The following is a 17,415-nucleotide window of genomic DNA, read 5'->3' as shown; positions in this document are numbered from 1 at the left end:
TAACTTCGCATTAACCTGTTCTCAAATTTAAGTCACTTTAAAGAACTGTATGTGATAAAATTGACGCAAATAGCCTGCCATCGTTTTAGTGACGTTGCATCACTTTAGGCCACGAGTTGAATGCCGTTAAGAAAACAGAAATACCATTTGATTTGTTTTGTATTCGTAACTTGTAATATACAGATAAGTAAGTCAAACCATGGCGGAAGTGTTTGGCATAGCTCCGTCCATTTTTATTTTTTATTTAATTAATTAATTTATTTTTTCTTTTAATTTTGAAGATATTTGAACAGGCATATCCTTGGCCACCACTCGTCACTGCTGGATTGTGTTGCTCTTCTCCGAGTTTAGCCAGCTGTCATCTTTTTTCGCGGCCTTATATGTCTTGTTTTGTTTTTGTTTTATATTATTATTGTTAGTGTGGTATTTATATACACTATTGATTTCTCAAAATGCCCAAAGGAGGTAAGATGGTTGTGTACTGCTCAGTGAATTCCCCATATCTATATATTTTTTTTCATACAGTATTAGCATGGGTTATAGCCACTTTAAAACATAACATTTCTGTTCGCTTGGTGTCATTTAACATTACACCGATGTAATCTGTATCACGTTTGCTTTCGAGAAGCGTCTAATCGATTTTCGTACTGTGAATAGTACACAGAGTAAATCTGTTCACGCCTGTCATCTTCACTGTAGGTAGGAAAGGTGGCCACAAGGGTCGCATGCGGACATACACAAGTCCAGAGGAGATCGACGCTCAAATGAAGGCGGAGAAGGAGAGAAAGACGGTAGTGTATGCAAAAAGATTCATCCCCCATTGGCACAGACAACGATAAAGATTATTGGCAATTACTTATGTTGTCTTGCCACATCTGAATTGTTTGGTTACAGGCTTTTTAGCCTCGGAAAATCAAAGGCAATGTTTCTAAGTCCTAAATTCACTTTGTGATTTTCTCTTGCCACTCTAAAATTTAGGGGGGGGCTATTGTTACATTAAATTGATTTATTTATAGAGATACTCTTACAGCAGTCCCATAAAAAACAAAAAACAAAAAAAAAAACATGGGGGCTTGTTTGCAATTACTAATTTAGACAAATCTAACCATTCCAAGGGAATTAAACATGTTTGCACAGTCAAGAGCTCTTATACCAAACCAAAGGTACAAATTCAAATGATTGTTTAAAAAAAAAAAAATCTTGTATAATGTCTTCTTTATAACCAAATCTGGTGAAGTTGCAACTCAAAGGGAGCAAATGTCAAGCATTCAATTAATTTATTGTGCAGGTGAAAAGTAAGCCTTGGTGGATGGCTTTCTGTTCTCGTAAGAAAACTGCACTGATGATGATGATGATGCTCTGAGACACACTGACAGTAGTTGACTAATGTGACTGTGTGAATATTGACTTGTAGCGTTCTATATTCCTTTTGTCAGGATGAGGATGATGAGGGTGCAGCTCAGAATGATGTTGCAGAGAAGTTACAAGCATCGGGTTCAGATGATAGTGACGATGATGGTGCACAGGTACTTCCACACTAATCTTTTTGTTTGTTTCGGACATTTCAAGATGGCACTCTGAGCTGTTGTAATGTGTTTGCAGAGGAAGAGAGTAGGTGTGGAGGGCTTGATAGAAATTGACAACCCTAACAGAATTGCTCAGAGGTCAAAGAAGGTGACACACATCGAGTTTGATGAGCCGAAGCAATTGTCGAGGAGAGAAAGGTATGTGTACTGTACACTCATGCCAGTCAACATTATTTTTGCCCCAATAACTGCACATAAGTGAAGTGGCATGCATACCAGGACAGGGCCATCAGTTTATTTACTGTATCTTGGGTTTGAAATACATATTTTGTGATGCCAGTCTTGGATCTTGTCTAACACACATTTGTAATGAACATTTTAGCTTGTGTTTACTGTGCACTCTTAATTTATTCGCGCATAAATTAAAACATGCTTTTCTGATTTTACGTACGAGAAGAGTAAGTATCTGTTAATTATGTTCTATGTACACTATAAAAGCTTGGTTCAGGAATTGAAAATAAGCTCGAGGCTCAGAGCTATGAACATTACATGCACACATTAATATTGTTCAGTGTATAGTAGATAGTAGATACTTTGCACTGCATTGTTACTTTGAAATGAATAAAAAGTACAAACTGCATTTTGTACTGAAAATATCAATACATAGATAGTATTTAACTGATTAAAAAAAGAGGATGAGCCCCGCGATCCTTGTGAGGAATAAGCGGTCAAGAAAATGGATGGATGGATGGATGGAAAAAGAGGATGAGCGTGTGCAGTGGATACAAAATGTTGAAAACGACCTCATTGAATGTCGAAAGAATTAACACATAACAAGTGCTCTTTAAATTTGGTGGGGAAAAAATGTTGACAAAAAGCCTTTTTATTTCAGCGATTAATCGTGATTAATTAAAATTCTAAAATGGGGTAAATCTGATTAAAAAATGTAACCGTTTCACAGCTCTAGTTTTAATATACGTCTTTTTTTTTCAAACGCAGAGAGGAAATTGAGAAGCAGAAAGCAAAGGAGCGCTACATGAAGATGCATCTCGCTGGGAAGACAGACCAGGCCAAAGCAGACCTCGCCCGCCTTGCCATTATCAAGAAACAGAGAGAGGAAGCAGCGAGAAAGAAAGAGGAAGAGAAAAAAGGTGTCTTGTTTTAATGGGGAAAAAATATGTATGTACAGTGATGTCTTGAGATACTGTACGAGTGACCTGACTTACAAGTTTTTTTTTTTAAATATGAGCCGTCGTGTGTCCATTTATTTATTTATTTATTTTATTATTATTATTTTTGCTTTGTCTTGCGAGTCAACGAGATACAATGGCAGTGAACTCAACTCACTTGTCATAGCTGTTTTTTGCTACTCCCAGGAAAAGTATTCTGTCAAACTAGATAAAACAAAGAGAATTACATTTTTATGCTCTCCTTAAACAACTTAATTAACTTCATCTTACTAAGATTGTCTTCATGTATAGTTAACACTTGTGCTTGTAAGTTTACATATATGTAATTTTGTGAGCACAACTGTACAGGACTGTCTCAGAAAATTTGAATATTGTGATAAAGTCCATTATTTTCTGTAATGCAATTAAAAAAGCAAAAATGCCATACATTCTGGATTCATTACAAATCAACTGAAATATTGCAAGCCTTTTATAGTTTTAATACCGCTGATGATGGCTTTTTTTTTTTTTTTTTTTTTAAACACTTGGTCTGAGGAAATATTCTAATATTTTGAGATGGAATATTTGAGTTTTCTTAAGATGTAAGCCATAATCAGCTATATTAAAATAATAAAAGGCTTGCAATATTTCAGTTGATTTGTAATGAATCCAGAATGTATGGCATTTTTTCTTATTTAATTGCATTACAGAAAATAATGGCATTCATCACAATATTCTAATTTTCTGAGACACCTGTATGATGGGAATAAGGCTTAATGCACATAAAATCCAAAGTACTGTGGCAATGGGCTCTTTGCACAAATCCACTACTTCCTGAACTCAATACCACTCCTTCATGGCTCTGGGTGGAGGAGTGGAACCGTCACTTGCATTTGGTGCCGGTTGGCATGGGTTCGCTTCCCCTGCCTGGGAGCCAGTGTTTGTTTGTGTGCGTGTATGTGTGAGTGAAATATATACCACTCCTTCATTTCTTGTCTTTCATGAGTTGACAAGCTGATTAATCCAGGTGTTCCTGATCTCAGTAACCACGATGACAATGGCGAGACACACCTGGATTAATCAGTTTGTCCACTCATGAAAGGCAGGAAACAAAGGAGTGGTGTTAAATTCAGGAAGTAGTCGAGCTGTGCAAAGAGCCCTTCTGTTATTTTCAGAAGTTTAAAGGGAGACTTTGACTCATTGAACAATTTTCAGCAGTGAAAAGTTAATATTTTGTGCAAAATGAATTTGATAACTTCATTATTTTTTCATGTACAATTAATACAATTAAAAAGTATTTTTTCCCCTTGCTGTTGACTTAGGAAGGCATCACCTGTGCTGAGGAAGTAGTTAACGGCCAATCATGGCTCAACTGAGCCATGATTGGTCGTTACCTACTTTCTCAGCACAGGTGATGTCGTCATCATCAGTCGAGAGCAAGTAGAAAAATTACTTTTTAAAGTTATTAATTGTACACAAAAATAATGAAGTTACCACATTATAGACAAAATATTCACTTTTTACTGACGAAAATGGCTCAATGAGTCAAGTATGGACATGAGTAGCGATATGCAATGTGAATTTTGGTAGCAATTCATAGCATTTTTGTCATTAGGTAACATTTTGCTTTTGTACCTGTACAGTTGTGCTCATTCCTTTGGATTGAAGCAAATACATTTGGGAGTTGGGGGGGTGGGGGGATAATTATGTTAATTATAATAAATTACTTATTAATGCATTTTTTTTTAAGAAAAAAAATATATATACAATTTTGCGCGAAGCTGGAATGGATTAATACCGTTTCAGTTCATTTCAATGGGAAAAGATGTTTGAGATGTTTTGGGTTACAAACATGGTCACTCCACCAATAAACTCATACCTCAAGTCAAAACTGTACATATATAATGAAGAAATAGTAAATAAGATTTGAAACTCATTTACCTGCCGTTATCCATTTTTCCCGCTTGCAGCAAAAGAGGCGAAAGAAGCGGCGGCAGCAGCGGCTAAAGGATTGAATTCCCTCTCACTAAAATGATGCAGAATATATAACACATCCATTTCCCCACTTTTGTGGACTGACACAGTATGAATTAGACTATTTGGGGGAGAAAAGTGCTATGAAGAGTATTCTCCTTGCTTGTGGTGCATTTTGGCATGGAAGAACGGCCAGATTGGTAAAGGTGCAGCTGGATCACATACAATTGGAATGAAGCTACGAGCTTTTACATGATGTGAATCACACTGATCATTGTTCAATATCCATTGCTTATTGAGCATCAGCGCTATGTTGCCTTTGGGTTTTACACTGTATATAACTGAATCATGATAATATTTCAGAATAATATGATAAAAAAAATATTCAAGCATTTATTTCTTCATTCAGACTCAACTTGTATTAACATATGATGGGTCAATATTGTAGTTGGTTCTTTTTTGTTGTTTTTTCCCAAAAAATTCTAGCTCTTCCACGGGATGTGCTTTCCTCTTGCCTGGGGGGAGGAAAATGTTCCTGTTATAGCTGGCTCAATCAATCTGCAAAATCAAGTTGAATCTTATGTGCTCATTTCAGTTATGAACAGAGATATGGTCAAAAGGTGACTTTATAAAATTTAAATGCCAAAACGTACATCTTTGATAATTGTTGTATACCGTACAGTGTAAGTTTCAAGTCGAGCAATGGTAGACCTTAAATCAAATTGAACCTGAAGGTAAAAGTAGTGAATATTTACACTGATAGCGTTTAGTTTAGCATGAACAACAACAACAAAAAAGGTTTATTATCATGTTCATAGTGTGCAGTCATACCACAGGGTTTCTATATTTTGGTAAATTTGTTTTTAGCCAGATGTGAAAGAAAAATATTACAACTGTCAGTATGGAGAACTGCAATTTCATACTATTATTAAATGACAGCAATACATAACCATATTGGAAGAAAATGTTATTCTGACTTTATCAATCAAAATAACTAGAGTATAAAAGTTGGGTTTTTGCATTAGCATAGCCTATCTCTAAGTTACCTACAGTGTTTGGGAAGTAATTATGTACAAAATACTTTGTTACTAAAAGTCGACTCCTTACAGGATAGCCTATATGCAATTTCTACAACTTCTTAACTTGTGGGGAGTAGTAACGCAACAGATTCAGAGACAGAAGATTATCCTAGTGATTACCTTATTTAATTAACATACTTTAATATTGTCAGTTTCAAGAATGATTCAAGGAAAATGTGTTGTCTGTGCCAGCCTAAAAACCACCTAAACCTAACACCTGTCGCACAAAAATTTTAGACTTGATCTACAAAAAAAGTAGTTTTTTTCTGTTGTACTAAGTGATCAAAGTGGGTGTTTTATTTAATCCATCCATTTTCTGAACTACAAATCTTCACAAGGACAGGAAAAATTGATTTCTACTTTTGTGCTCAAGTGCAGGTAGTAGTCAGAGCTACTTTTACGAGTCGACCCCCTCGCCATTGGTAACCCAAGAACCCCGTAGCAATCCATGTGTTTGGAAACACGCCCGGTGGCGCTCAAGTGCACTAAATACAAGTACGAAGACGAAAAAGAACTACGCATTTGATTGGTCCGAACTTTGGCGGACTTTTACCCTTCGTCACAGCTATTATGTTTCCCCTCCCTCCAGTCCTCCTACCACAAAAAAAAAAAAAAAAAAAAAATCAGTCCTTTCTCCCACCTCGTGAGTCGTGATACTAGTAGTTTTGCTTTTGACAACGTCAGTCACTTCTTGTCTTCTTGGCGGGTGAGTTTAGCGTCGACTAAACATTACATAGACAGGACAATTATTTGTTTTACACACACACACACACACACACACAATTTTTTTTTGGACGATTTGTGACTTAGCCGTGTAAATTTCTCAATGTATGGCAATAAATGGCAGTCCACTGTGTGTGTTTAGGAGGTTGGTTAGCAGTTAATTTAAACTATCCAAGTAAATTAAAAACGTTATATGACTGTTTAATTTACAGCTACTTGACTTTTATGTGCAGTGGGTTTACAGTAATGAAAACGTTGTCTTTATTTTATCTGACGGGTTTAAAAAGTATGGTTTAAAAAAGTACGAGTACAAGTTACACAAGACACCAGATAATGCGCATAAAATTCGTTCTAACTCCTATTTGCTTTACCCGTGCAACAGTCCAAAGTTTACCAAATGAAACCTGTTCTGGTTCGTCCCTCTCGGCCACCAGTATAGGCAACTTTTATCTAAAGCAGAGGTGTCAAACTCATGTTAGCTCAGGGGCCGCATGGAGGAAAATATATTACCAAGTGGGCCGCATCGGTAAAATAGCGGTACTGTATATAACATAAAAACGATTGCCGTCAATTATACGTAGATATTCGCTATTTGTGTGCCAGCCCTAAATTACGGAGCTCAACTGTTGTGCCAGCCTAAAAACCACCTAAACCTAACACCTGTCGCACAAAAATTTTAGACTTGATCTACAAAAAAAGTAGTTTTTTTCTGTTGTACTAAGTGATCAAAATGGGTGTTTTATTTAATCCATCCATTTTCTGAACTACAAATCTTCACAAGGACAGGAAAAATTGATTTCTACTTTTGTGCTCAAGTGCAGGTAGTAGTCAGGTAGTTCAACTATTGTTCCAAAAAATAATACAAATGCAAATGGAACGCGGCAACACTGAGTCCTAGACGTGTTAAATCTACCTGTTTTGCATATATATATATATATATATATATATATATATATATATATATATATATATATATATACATATATTGTTCCCAGAATGCATTGCGTGACGCAGTTAATGACGGTATATGGACGCTAATCCTTGTCATATCTGTGTTACCAGTAATTGAATTAGTGCCGTATTTAACCCGTTTGTCGGTCTATGATTAAAAAATAATAATTAATAATAACAATAATAATAATAATAATTAAACACACCGTAACTTTAAGTTGTGTATAAAATAATGACATCCAGGACGATTCCCCATACAAGTTGCACTGCTCATCTGAGGATTGCTTGTGACGTTACAAATTTTATATATTTTGATTGTGACCGACTGATTAATTAGTCCGACATTGCAATTTTTTGTATTTATTTTTATTTTTTTTAACTTTACAAATTCATCTCGTGGGCCGGATTAAACACCTTTGCAGGCTTTTTCCGGCCCGCGGGCCTTATGTTTGACACACCTGATCTAAAGCGTTTGATCCTCAATGAGTATTCCCTTCAAATAGCATCACTATAACAAAGTTACTAGATACACTTTTTTTTTATGACTGTGACACTTTTAACATTACACAATAGATGTTCTTGATGCCTTATCATAAAAAGTGGTATCAGCCAATCATAAAATCTTACAGACATGAAATTTTGCACTTTGGCTGTGTTGCCACAAAACCTCAGTTGAACTTAAAAAAAAACACACACACACACACACGCATATTTATCCTTCTATTCATTTATTGATCATCATGACAAGAACCTGTTAAGGTCTGGTATTAAATCTATTTGTGAAGTCAAATTTAGTACCGTTAGTAGATTCCAATTCCTCCTTGATTGATTGGCATTTTCATATTCCATGATGACATCACTGATACTTATTCCAAAGTTCCGAACTCATGGCTAAAGAATGAAATGGAAATTATCCTCTTGTTTAGATCAGCACTGTGCAACAATAACAACCATGTCTTTAACAAATGGCAACAATGTCAGCAAGGAAACGTGGGACTCACACAACAAGATGATGTTGGAACCTCTGGCTGTCAATGACGTTGAGGTCAGTGTTTATGTAAATACTATGTTTTTGATAACTGATATTACTGCCAACCAGTTTTAAAGTATTGTTTAGACAGTGTGTTTGTGTAATTGACTGTAAATGGTGCTTTCAAGATTATTATTTTTTTGTTATAATTTGTCTTGCATGGTGTTTATGTGTATGCGTACATATGCGTAACATAATGAACTCCTGTTGATTTTAATAGTATGATTGGTATCCAATACAGTATCAAGATTCAAAACGTTTCTTATTGCTAGGTTATGATTAAAACTATTAGAGGGGGAAGATAGAAAACAAACACTTTAATGATTCAGTGCAGTAACTTCAACTAACTAGATTAATAGTAAAACCGCACTTCTCGGACTGTTTCAAGCAAACCTCAGCATTATTGTCTTGTTTGTGGATTTAAGGCTGAGAGTGTACCTAATGTGATTATTACAGTACATGCAATTTTTCTCATTTCTCAGACTTGATATCACATGTATCAAGTGTACTTTGGCAACTGCAGTCGTAACACCACTTATCTGCATGGAGTTTGTGTGACATATTGATGTGTCGCATCTGTGTTTCAGGTGTTCTCTATCATTAAAAAGGAGAAGCACAGACAGACGTACGGGCTGGAGCTGATTGCATCAGAGAACTTCACCAGCAGAGCTGTTCTGGAGGCTCTGGGGTCTTGCATGAACAACAAGTACTCTGAAGGATATCCTGGTCAGAGGTATGACAATAAACATACTTGTGAAATTAAATTTAAAAATTGGTTTCATACTCAGAATGGTCTTAATGTAGATACTATGGTGGCACTGAGCATGTGGATGAGCTGGAGAGACTCTGCCAGAAGAGGGCGCTAGAGGCCTACGGTCTGGACTCTGACAGATGGGGTGTGAACGTGCAGCCATATTCAGGTAACATTTATTCATACAAATAACATTTAACATCTCAGATAAAGTGGACGAGTGGTGAGCACATTTGCGGCTCAGTTCTGAGGTTTAGGGTTTGAATCTTGGTTTGCTTGTTCTTTGTCTGCTTGCATGAGTTTTCCCCAGGCACTCCATTCCCCCACACACTTCAAAAACATGCTTAATTTTGAATACACTTGATCCATAAGTGTTAAGTTGTCTATATGTGCCCTCCTATTGGATAGCAGCCCGTTCAGGGTGTACCCTGCCTCTTGCACACAGTCAGCTGGAATAGACTCCAGCTCACCTCTGCAAATTTCCCCTTTGTGGGTCAAATAAAGGTTATCTTGTGAGGACAAGCAGAACATGAATGGATGAATCTCAAATGGAGTAAGAAGAAATGTCACTGCTTCTCTGTGCAGGTTCTCCTGCCAACTTTGCTGTTTACACAGCCGTTGTGGAACCACATGGTCGAATCATGGGCCTGGACCTTCCTGATGGAGGTCACCTGACACATGGCTTCATGACGGAAAAGAAAAAAATCTCTGCAACGTCCATCTTCTTTGAATCCATGCCGTACAAGGTGATCACACACATTTTTTTTTTACACTCATCTCAGTAATTAGTTTAATAAGTAAAATTTCAAGCAGGCACTCTTCTGAATTGTCACATTTTCTATGCAAAAATAAATAAGCACACACTTTACGCCATGAAAATTTGATATGAAGAGAAGTATTTGGACAATTAAATGTTTGCGGTTCTATTGCTATACAAACATGGAACACACCAGAAGAAAGATTAGAGTCTCTTCTTTCATCGGGGAAAAAACAAGTACCGGTATATTTCTATCTGTTTCTGTTTTTCAGCTCTAAATTTCAGCATTAGTCACAAATCTGCATAGAATTGTGGGGAAACAGCTTGTTTTCATCATGGCCCTGGTTGATATATTACAGGGGTATCCAAGTTGGGTCCTCGAGAGCCCCTATCCAGCCTGTTTTCCATGTCTCCTTCCTTCAGCACAGCTGAATCTAATGATCAGCTAATCAGTATGTAAAGCCTGATAACGATCCCGATCATGAATCAGGTGTGTTAGTGGAGAGAAACATGGAAAACAGGCTAGATAGGGGCTCTCGAGGACCCAACTTGGAGACCCCTGATCTATTATATTCTGCTGCCAACTGCTGGCCATTTTTAAAATTACTACTATTTTTTCACACTTTCTCTGCAGTTGAAAGGCTGCATCGAAGCCTTCTGTATGCTCGAGCATAATAAAACATAAACGTATAGATACGTCTTTGGAACACTTAGCACATTTAAAATAGAGTGTATTCATGTTTTTGGGAGGGTTAATAATAAAATAAAAATAATTTCCACTTGTTAATTGTGATCAAGTGTTGGTCAGTTCAGTGTATTATTTTTATTATTTCTCTGTTTATGTCATGTTGGTCAGACAGAGTGTTCTGGTTTCAGGTGAATCCTGAAACCGGTTACATCGACTATGATCGACTGCAAGAAAACGCTCGCCTTTTCCATCCCAAACTCATCATTGCAGGTTATCTATTATATGCATTACCTTTACTTGGTTATGTTGTGAACATTGTCATGCTTTTAAGCTAATGTTAAGTTAGTAAACTGATGGCTAATTACATTGAATTTAAATCTGATTCCAGTTCAGCCATGGATGGAAATTTTGCCTCGACATTTTGTGTGCAGTGTGTTATCACTTTTAGTGTCTTATATATTAGCTGATGTTCTGTTGGGGAAACCTTTTGCACATAAATACAGAAATGGAAATTCAGGCAGATGTTTCCTTTTTTTTTTTTTCCACAGGAACGAGCTGCTACTCCCGTAACATTGACTATGCCCGCATGAGGCAGATCGCGAATGAGAATGGCGCATATCTGATGGGAGACATGGCGCACATCAGTGGACTGGTGGCCGCTGGAGTCGTGCCTTCACCTTTTGACGACTGTGACATTGTTTCCACGACGACGCACAAGACGCTACGTGGCTGCAGAGCTGGACTGATATTCTTCAGGAAAGGTCAAATCTCTTTTGTCATCAAGTCTTTGGAGTTTTCAAGCATTCAGTTTTATTCTCATCCGTTCTTCTCCAGGTGTGCGCAGCGTGGACGCCAAAGGGAAGGAGACTTTGTACAATCTCGAGTCTTTGATCAACCAGGCCGTCTTTCCTGGGCTGCAGGGCGGACCGCACAACCATGCCATCGCAGGTCCTCCGCGTTATTAGACTTTTACATTTTGTTCCCTATTTTTTGTTAGGAGCCGTTCAATCAGTTTGTCATTCATTCTTTTAATGTCAGTTGGCAAGCAAAAATGATAAAAGTGACACAAAAATGTATGATTTGTCACAATCCAGTTTTAGTCTCAGATCACAAAAATGCAAAATTGGGGGGTGGGGGGGTCACCAATTCGTAAAGACATGTCAGCTTTTTAGCTGCCACAATCAAGTCATACGACGACCACGATCCAACAAATGATCCATCAGTCATATTTTATCAAGGGCCAATGTGTTGGAACTGTTATTAAGGTTGGCTTCATGCATTATGCGTGACACAAAAAAATACGTTTTTACCACTGTTTGTCTGCCCGATCACGTTTTCATCTCATTCATGTCCACAGGGAACAATAAAACATGTAGACTACTAGACTTGACTTGGAGAAAATCACTTCAAAACCACAATTATTTTGATTCTTCATGTGGCCAATATATCACGATAATGCTGAACTCAATTTACACAGTATGTCTCTGTTGCCAGATTGTGGCGGCCGGCTAACAAGCTAAATGTCTTTATTAATGTTTGTTAGCAAACTTGCAAAAACTACAATTTATTGGATTTTAAAATCAAACTCAGTCCTGTGTTCTGTTTTTAAATTTTCTAGTTTTGACGTGAGCCTAAAATCACTGATATTTTCATTTTTGTGTGTGTGTTTCATTGCCCGTTTTGATGGGCAATTAAAAAATGTGTGTAATTTGCTCAATTCTGCTCATTTGATTGCTGCATTTGTTATGTCCCCAGGTGTTGCAGTAGCACTCAAACAAGCCATGACGCCAGAGTTCAAAGCTTACCAGATGCAGGTTCTTCTTAACTGCAAAGCTCTGGCTGCTGCCCTCATTGAGCACGGTTACAAGATTGTCACTGGTAGGTGTCACTGAACCCCACTGGTAAAACAAGTAGGAAGTTCTTTTTCTTTTCTTTTTTGCTCCTTCTTTTTTAAATCTGTACTGTTTGGCTGCTGGGATGTGATGAATGGTGGACCGGAACAGTTTTTCTGTTCAGCATCTGAGTTTGATTAACTCTTTTTGTGGTTGTTTGTACAGTATTGTAATGGATTATTTATTGGAAAGATACTGTAGTTGGTGAGAAAAAGGTTTGAGTGGAGAGGGAAAAGAAAGATCAAAGCAAAAACAGAACAGGGACTAATAGAATAAAATATGGTATATGTATGGCTACTGTAACATAAGAAAAGAGTGGGGCTCTATGGACTGGGGAAAAGCAGTACTACACCCTGTGCTGGAGGAATGCAACAGGTAGTAAACAAGACCAAGGGCAGTGTGCCAGCCCTCACCGAAGAGCCCCACCCAGCCCCCAGGAGGAGCACGGCACGCACAGCCAAGCACCGCCTCCACCCACCGTCCAGCACGTCCCGCAACGGCCAACTTCTGACCTACCGGCACCTTAAGTAGAGCAAGAAGCCAGCACCTGCCAATGGGACATCCTGCGGGAGACAGTCACCACCATGAGGGAGAGGACGCTGGCGTTGACTATGGTTGTTAAAAAAAATTATATGTCGCGATATTGCAGCCTGCAATTCCCGGATTAATTCAATAGGCAGCCATATTGATGTTGAAACATCCATTTTTTTTGCATAGCAGCAGCCGACCACTGGTGTATGGATGTGTGAATGGGTGAATGTGAGGCTTTGTAAAGCGCTTTGGGCAACCATGTGGTGTAGCTAAAACGCTACATAAAGAGCAGTCCATTTGCCATTGCTCCAAAACGGCAAAATCGGATGCGTCAGTAGTGAGGGCGATTGGGGCATCCGGGCGTGGGTGGGCCAACAAGGCCGCTCGGGACAGCGCAGCTTTCGTCTCTTCAAAAGCCTTGACTCTCACATCGGTCCAGTCGACCGCACGGTTAGGAGCCACACCCTTAAGTGCGTCGTAAAGCGGGTGCATCACATGGGCAGCGTGGCGGATGAACCTGTGGTAAAAAGTCACCATCCCGAGGAACTCCCGGAGACCCTGGGCCGTCCGGGGTCGAGGAAAAGCGGCAACAGCTTCCACTTTTGCCGGGAGCGGGGTGGCGCCGTCCTCGTTGATGAGGTGGCCGAGGAATTGGATGGAGGGCACTCCAAAGACACATTTAGCTCGGTTAATAATCAGTCCAGCCTGGCTGAGCTTGGAGAAAAGCTGCCGGAGGTGACCCCAAGACCACATCCATTATTTCTCTCTAACATTCATGCTCTCTCATCTTACTTTGTGCGTCAAACTCAAACATTTTGGTACTGGGCGATTTCGACATTCACATGAACTCACTCCCGTCAATTGGCTGCTGAATTTAAAACTCTTAACTGCATCTCGGAACTTCACATCCTGGCCTTCGGTATTGCTGGCCATCATGCAGTCACCTTTGTGATCCTAAATCCCACCCCCGCATATTTGTGTGGTTCCACAGTGTTCTGTGCTCAGTCCAATCCTTTTTCAACATCTACATGCGGGAAGCCGTCACTCGGCTAAAAGCCTTCCAACATTATTTTATTTGCATTTTAGGTGGTTCTGACAATCATCTGATCCTTTTGGACCTGCGCAGCAAAGGAACTGATGGAGGACGAGCTGAGAAGGTTCTGGAAGCCTGTGCCATTGCCTGTAATAAGAACACATGTCCAGGTATGATTTGTTGTGTAATTAAGTGTTTGTGCTGCAACTTTTCTTTTCATCTTCCAAATCTCCATAATACATATATAATAATATGGTTTGATCTTTTAATGCAGGGGACAAAAGTGCTTTGCGCCCCAGTGGACTGAGATTTGGCTCCCCAGCTCTGACCTCCAGAGGTTTGGTGGAAGATGACTTTAGGAAGGTGGCAGACTTCCTCCATAGAGGTTAGGAATGTGCAGCTCTGTCACTGAGACTGATAATAGGATACTGGTACACACTAACAATGTAATTCATTCACTAGACATAAACCACTGTGTTACGATACAGCTCACTTCAATAGAGACGCAATGCGATTTGACAGAATTTGGTACATTCCATTACTATATGATGCAATACAATGATAAACGGATTGCTTTTCATTTTAGTTATCACTGTTTAAACTGTTGTCACGTTTAATACTGTATCCTGAAGGCTTCCAGCAAAGGTCTGGAGAGCTGTCATAGATTAAATACATTGACTGCTCTGATGAACGTGAATTTACATCATTTCAAAATGTAGACTGATTTGCAGTTGTTCAGTGGGACAGGTATTGCTACTTGCGTCATGACGTTCACTCTTTACAACCACAATAGTGTGATGAGATTTGGATGATACTTGCAATGACTGTTATGGCAATGCACCAGTCCTTATGCTGCATTTTTTACTTTCTATTTTTATTGCCGTTTCCATACCAAAAGTACCTGTTATTTGTAGCTATACTAACTAACCACTCTGGCTCTTAATAAGAGGTGAAATTAAGCCTCAGATTAATGAAAATTGTGTGTCTGGAATCGAATTTCAATGTAATCTCCCATTTATCTCCTTTCTTTACCCTCCAGGCATTGAGCTGACTTTGGAGGTGCAAAGAAGTCTAGATCCCAAGGCCACTCTGAAGGAGTTCATCCAGGCCTTGGCTAAGGAAGAAAAGTTCCAGCAGCGTGTGAGCGAGATCAGGGCAGAGGTTGAAGCTTTCGCTAGTCATTTTGCCATGCCTGGCCTCCCTGAGCTGTAAATCATGATGGCTTAACTGATGGTTGTTGGACTGATAATTATGGACATGATTGCATACAATTTTGGGAGATGTAATTTTGTGTGTTTATTTGATACGGTTATATGCACCTCCCACCCCAGATCAAGGCACCATTCAGTTCGAGCAGGCTTTTTTTTTTATGTGCTTTCATCCGCTGCTGCTTTCAATGCTTCAGCTGCAATTTCAGGTTTAATATTTATTAAAATCTTCAAATCAGTCATCCTTTTACAATGATTTCCTTATGAGTTGCGCAGATTATTACCCCAAGTATATCCCATTCTCTCATGAACAGAGGTGGGCATTGTCATTGACTGGAATTTATGATTAATAGAAGTGCCCACTTTTTGGCGTGTACTTCAGCACCTTCAGTGAATGCTTGATAATGCGAAGCCTCACAAAAATACACAGACTGAGAAGGACCGTGTGTACTCACCGCGATCGACAGAAGTAATCCTGCTTCACTCTGTGCTCAGTCTGTGCATTTTTTTTGAAGACTTCACTTTTACCAAGCATTCGCTGAAAGTGCTGAAGCACACGCCAAAAGCTGTCCACTTCCATCAATTATCAGTTCCAGTGAATGACAACGAAGATGGTGGACATCTACAGTTAACACCATGTACATAGATTTTTTTTTTTTGCACCTTGTTTGCCTGCCAATAAACTAAGTGTGCCTAAAGTGATTTTACCTGCTGTGAGTAACCAATCGCCTAGTTGGCATCCACTCAGTGATTTTGATGTACAATTTTGACAAATGAAGTACTGCAACATATTAAATAATTGCATAAAATAAATCATACTGTTACACACGTGTACATGCTTAATTTACTTCCCTGGAGTGTTTTCAAAAATGTATGAAAATTGAAAAAGATTGGAGAGGTAGGCCTATATTTTTTTGGTTTAATATGGTCTTGGATTTTGTAGGAGGACAAACATGACAAACGTTCTTAATTAAATAATAATAAAATAAAAAATCTTAATGTAGAATAATGTAAAATGTGTGTGATAGATATTAAATTTCACCATTTCTATCAATGAAGATTTGCATCATAACCTGATTATTTTACTCGGTTCAAATCACTGCGCAGGACAGCGACAAACCACCACTTTGACAAATGGCCGCATTGTCACCAAGATGACTTGGGACTCGCACCACAAGATGTTAGAACCACTGGCCATCAACAACCCTGAGGTCAAAAAGCTAATAGTGTATTTGGGAGTATTGTTGCTGCTCTCGTTATTTTGACCACAATATTTTAGTCAATGACGTGCTCACCAAGGTTGACTTCCCAATGCTCTCTTTATGGCTTTTTAATGTTAAGGTGGTTCTGACAATCCGGATCCTGTTGTACCTGCGCAGCAAAGGAACAGATGCAGTACGAGCTGAGAAAGTTCTGGGATTTCTTTTAATAAGCACACCTTTCCAGGTATTGTTAATTGTTTACGCAAGTGTTGATGCATGCTGCTTTGTTTACATGTGTAATGCATGTGCAGTTCTTTGAAAGCAAGCAGTTGGGTCCAAAATGATTTTCTAAATTGCTAACAACAGACTTGTGATTTTTGTCACACATTATGAAGATTTAGTTCAAATCAATAATTAACATATATAAACAATAAAATGTATAGTATTTGTAAAATAACAAAACATAATTTTAAAGCATAAAGTAGGACTGTATCTGGAATGTCTTATTTGAAATCCTTAGAGAATGTAAATAAAAAAGAAACCACCAATGGAAAAAAAACATATCCATTTTCTTTTGATCTAACAGTATCTTGTTGTGCATGAGAACATGACCTCTCGGCCTAGGGTATTGTGTCTCGGCTTTCCGGCTCTAACATCAAGAAGCGTGGCTGAAAATGACTTCAGGCAGGTGGCAGAGGTCATTCATCGAGGCGTATCAATGGATGGATGAATTATAGTTCCCCGACATCATCTACTGATCTGCACTGCGGAAATATGCTTTGTGGGGGTAATGTTGCTGAAAACGAAATTAAAACTAGTAACTGGGTCAATACAGTATTTTTTTTTACTAGAGTTACCGTCTTTGGAATATATCGGTAGGTGGCGGTAACGAGCTTACACA

At 38.6% G+C, this 17,415-nt stretch overlaps 2 protein-coding genes across 2 annotated transcripts; both read left to right on the top strand.

The window, feature by feature from the left end:
* Positions 1 to 266: 266 nt before the first annotated feature.
* pdap1b (pdgfa associated protein 1b) lies at positions 267 to 5,065 on the top strand. The gene is made up of 6 exons (XM_077540476.1): positions 267 to 465; positions 700 to 791; positions 1,437 to 1,526; positions 1,603 to 1,724; positions 2,526 to 2,677; positions 4,666 to 5,065. The coding sequence occupies exons 1-6, from the start codon at positions 453 to 455 to the stop codon at positions 4,728 to 4,730; spliced, it is 534 nt and encodes a 177-aa protein (XP_077396602.1). The 5' UTR covers positions 267 to 452; the 3' UTR covers positions 4,731 to 5,065.
* A 1,236-nt stretch (positions 5,066 to 6,301) lies between these two features.
* On the top strand, positions 6,302 to 16,144 carry shmt1 (serine hydroxymethyltransferase 1 (soluble)). Its single transcript, XM_077540414.1, has 12 exons — positions 6,302 to 6,454; positions 8,349 to 8,467; positions 9,040 to 9,185; positions 9,257 to 9,372; positions 9,789 to 9,949; positions 10,837 to 10,918; positions 11,197 to 11,409; positions 11,483 to 11,596; positions 12,404 to 12,526; positions 14,158 to 14,274; positions 14,379 to 14,489; positions 15,144 to 16,144. Exons 2-12 carry the CDS (start codon positions 8,375 to 8,377, stop codon positions 15,314 to 15,316), a joined length of 1,449 nt encoding a protein of 482 aa, XP_077396540.1. The 5' UTR covers positions 6,302 to 6,454; positions 8,349 to 8,374; the 3' UTR covers positions 15,317 to 16,144.
* The last annotated feature ends 1,271 nt before the right edge of the window (positions 16,145 to 17,415 follow it).

This window comes from Festucalex cinctus, chromosome 1, assembly GCF_051991245.1.
Source record: "Festucalex cinctus isolate MCC-2025b chromosome 1, RoL_Fcin_1.0, whole genome shotgun sequence".
Taxonomy (NCBI): Eukaryota; Metazoa; Chordata; class Actinopteri; order Syngnathiformes; family Syngnathidae; genus Festucalex; species Festucalex cinctus.
This window is presented reverse-complemented; position numbering and strand designations above follow the sequence as displayed.

What these genes read in the sequence shown, in the direction of transcription:
- pdap1b (XM_077540476.1), top strand. An exon ending in GTGACGATGATGGTGCACAG is followed by an intron (nt 1,527 to 1,602) that starts GTACTTCCACAC and finishes ATGTGTTTGCAG; the next exon opens with AGGAAGAGAGTAGGTGTGGA. An exon ending in GAAAGAGGAAGAGAAAAAAG is followed by an intron (nt 2,678 to 4,665) that starts GTGTCTTGTTTT and finishes TCCCGCTTGCAG; the next exon opens with CAAAAGAGGCGAAAGAAGCG.
- shmt1 (XM_077540414.1), top strand. Translation starts at nt 8,375, where the DNA reads ATGTCTTTAACAAATGGCAACAATGTCAGCAAGGAAACGTGGGACTCA. An exon ending in TTGAATCCATGCCGTACAAG is followed by an intron (nt 9,950 to 10,836) that starts GTGATCACACAC and finishes TTCTGGTTTCAG; the next exon opens with GTGAATCCTGAAACCGGTTA. An exon ending in TCCCAAACTCATCATTGCAG is followed by an intron (nt 10,919 to 11,196) that starts GTTATCTATTAT and finishes TTTTTTCCACAG; the next exon opens with GAACGAGCTGCTACTCCCGT.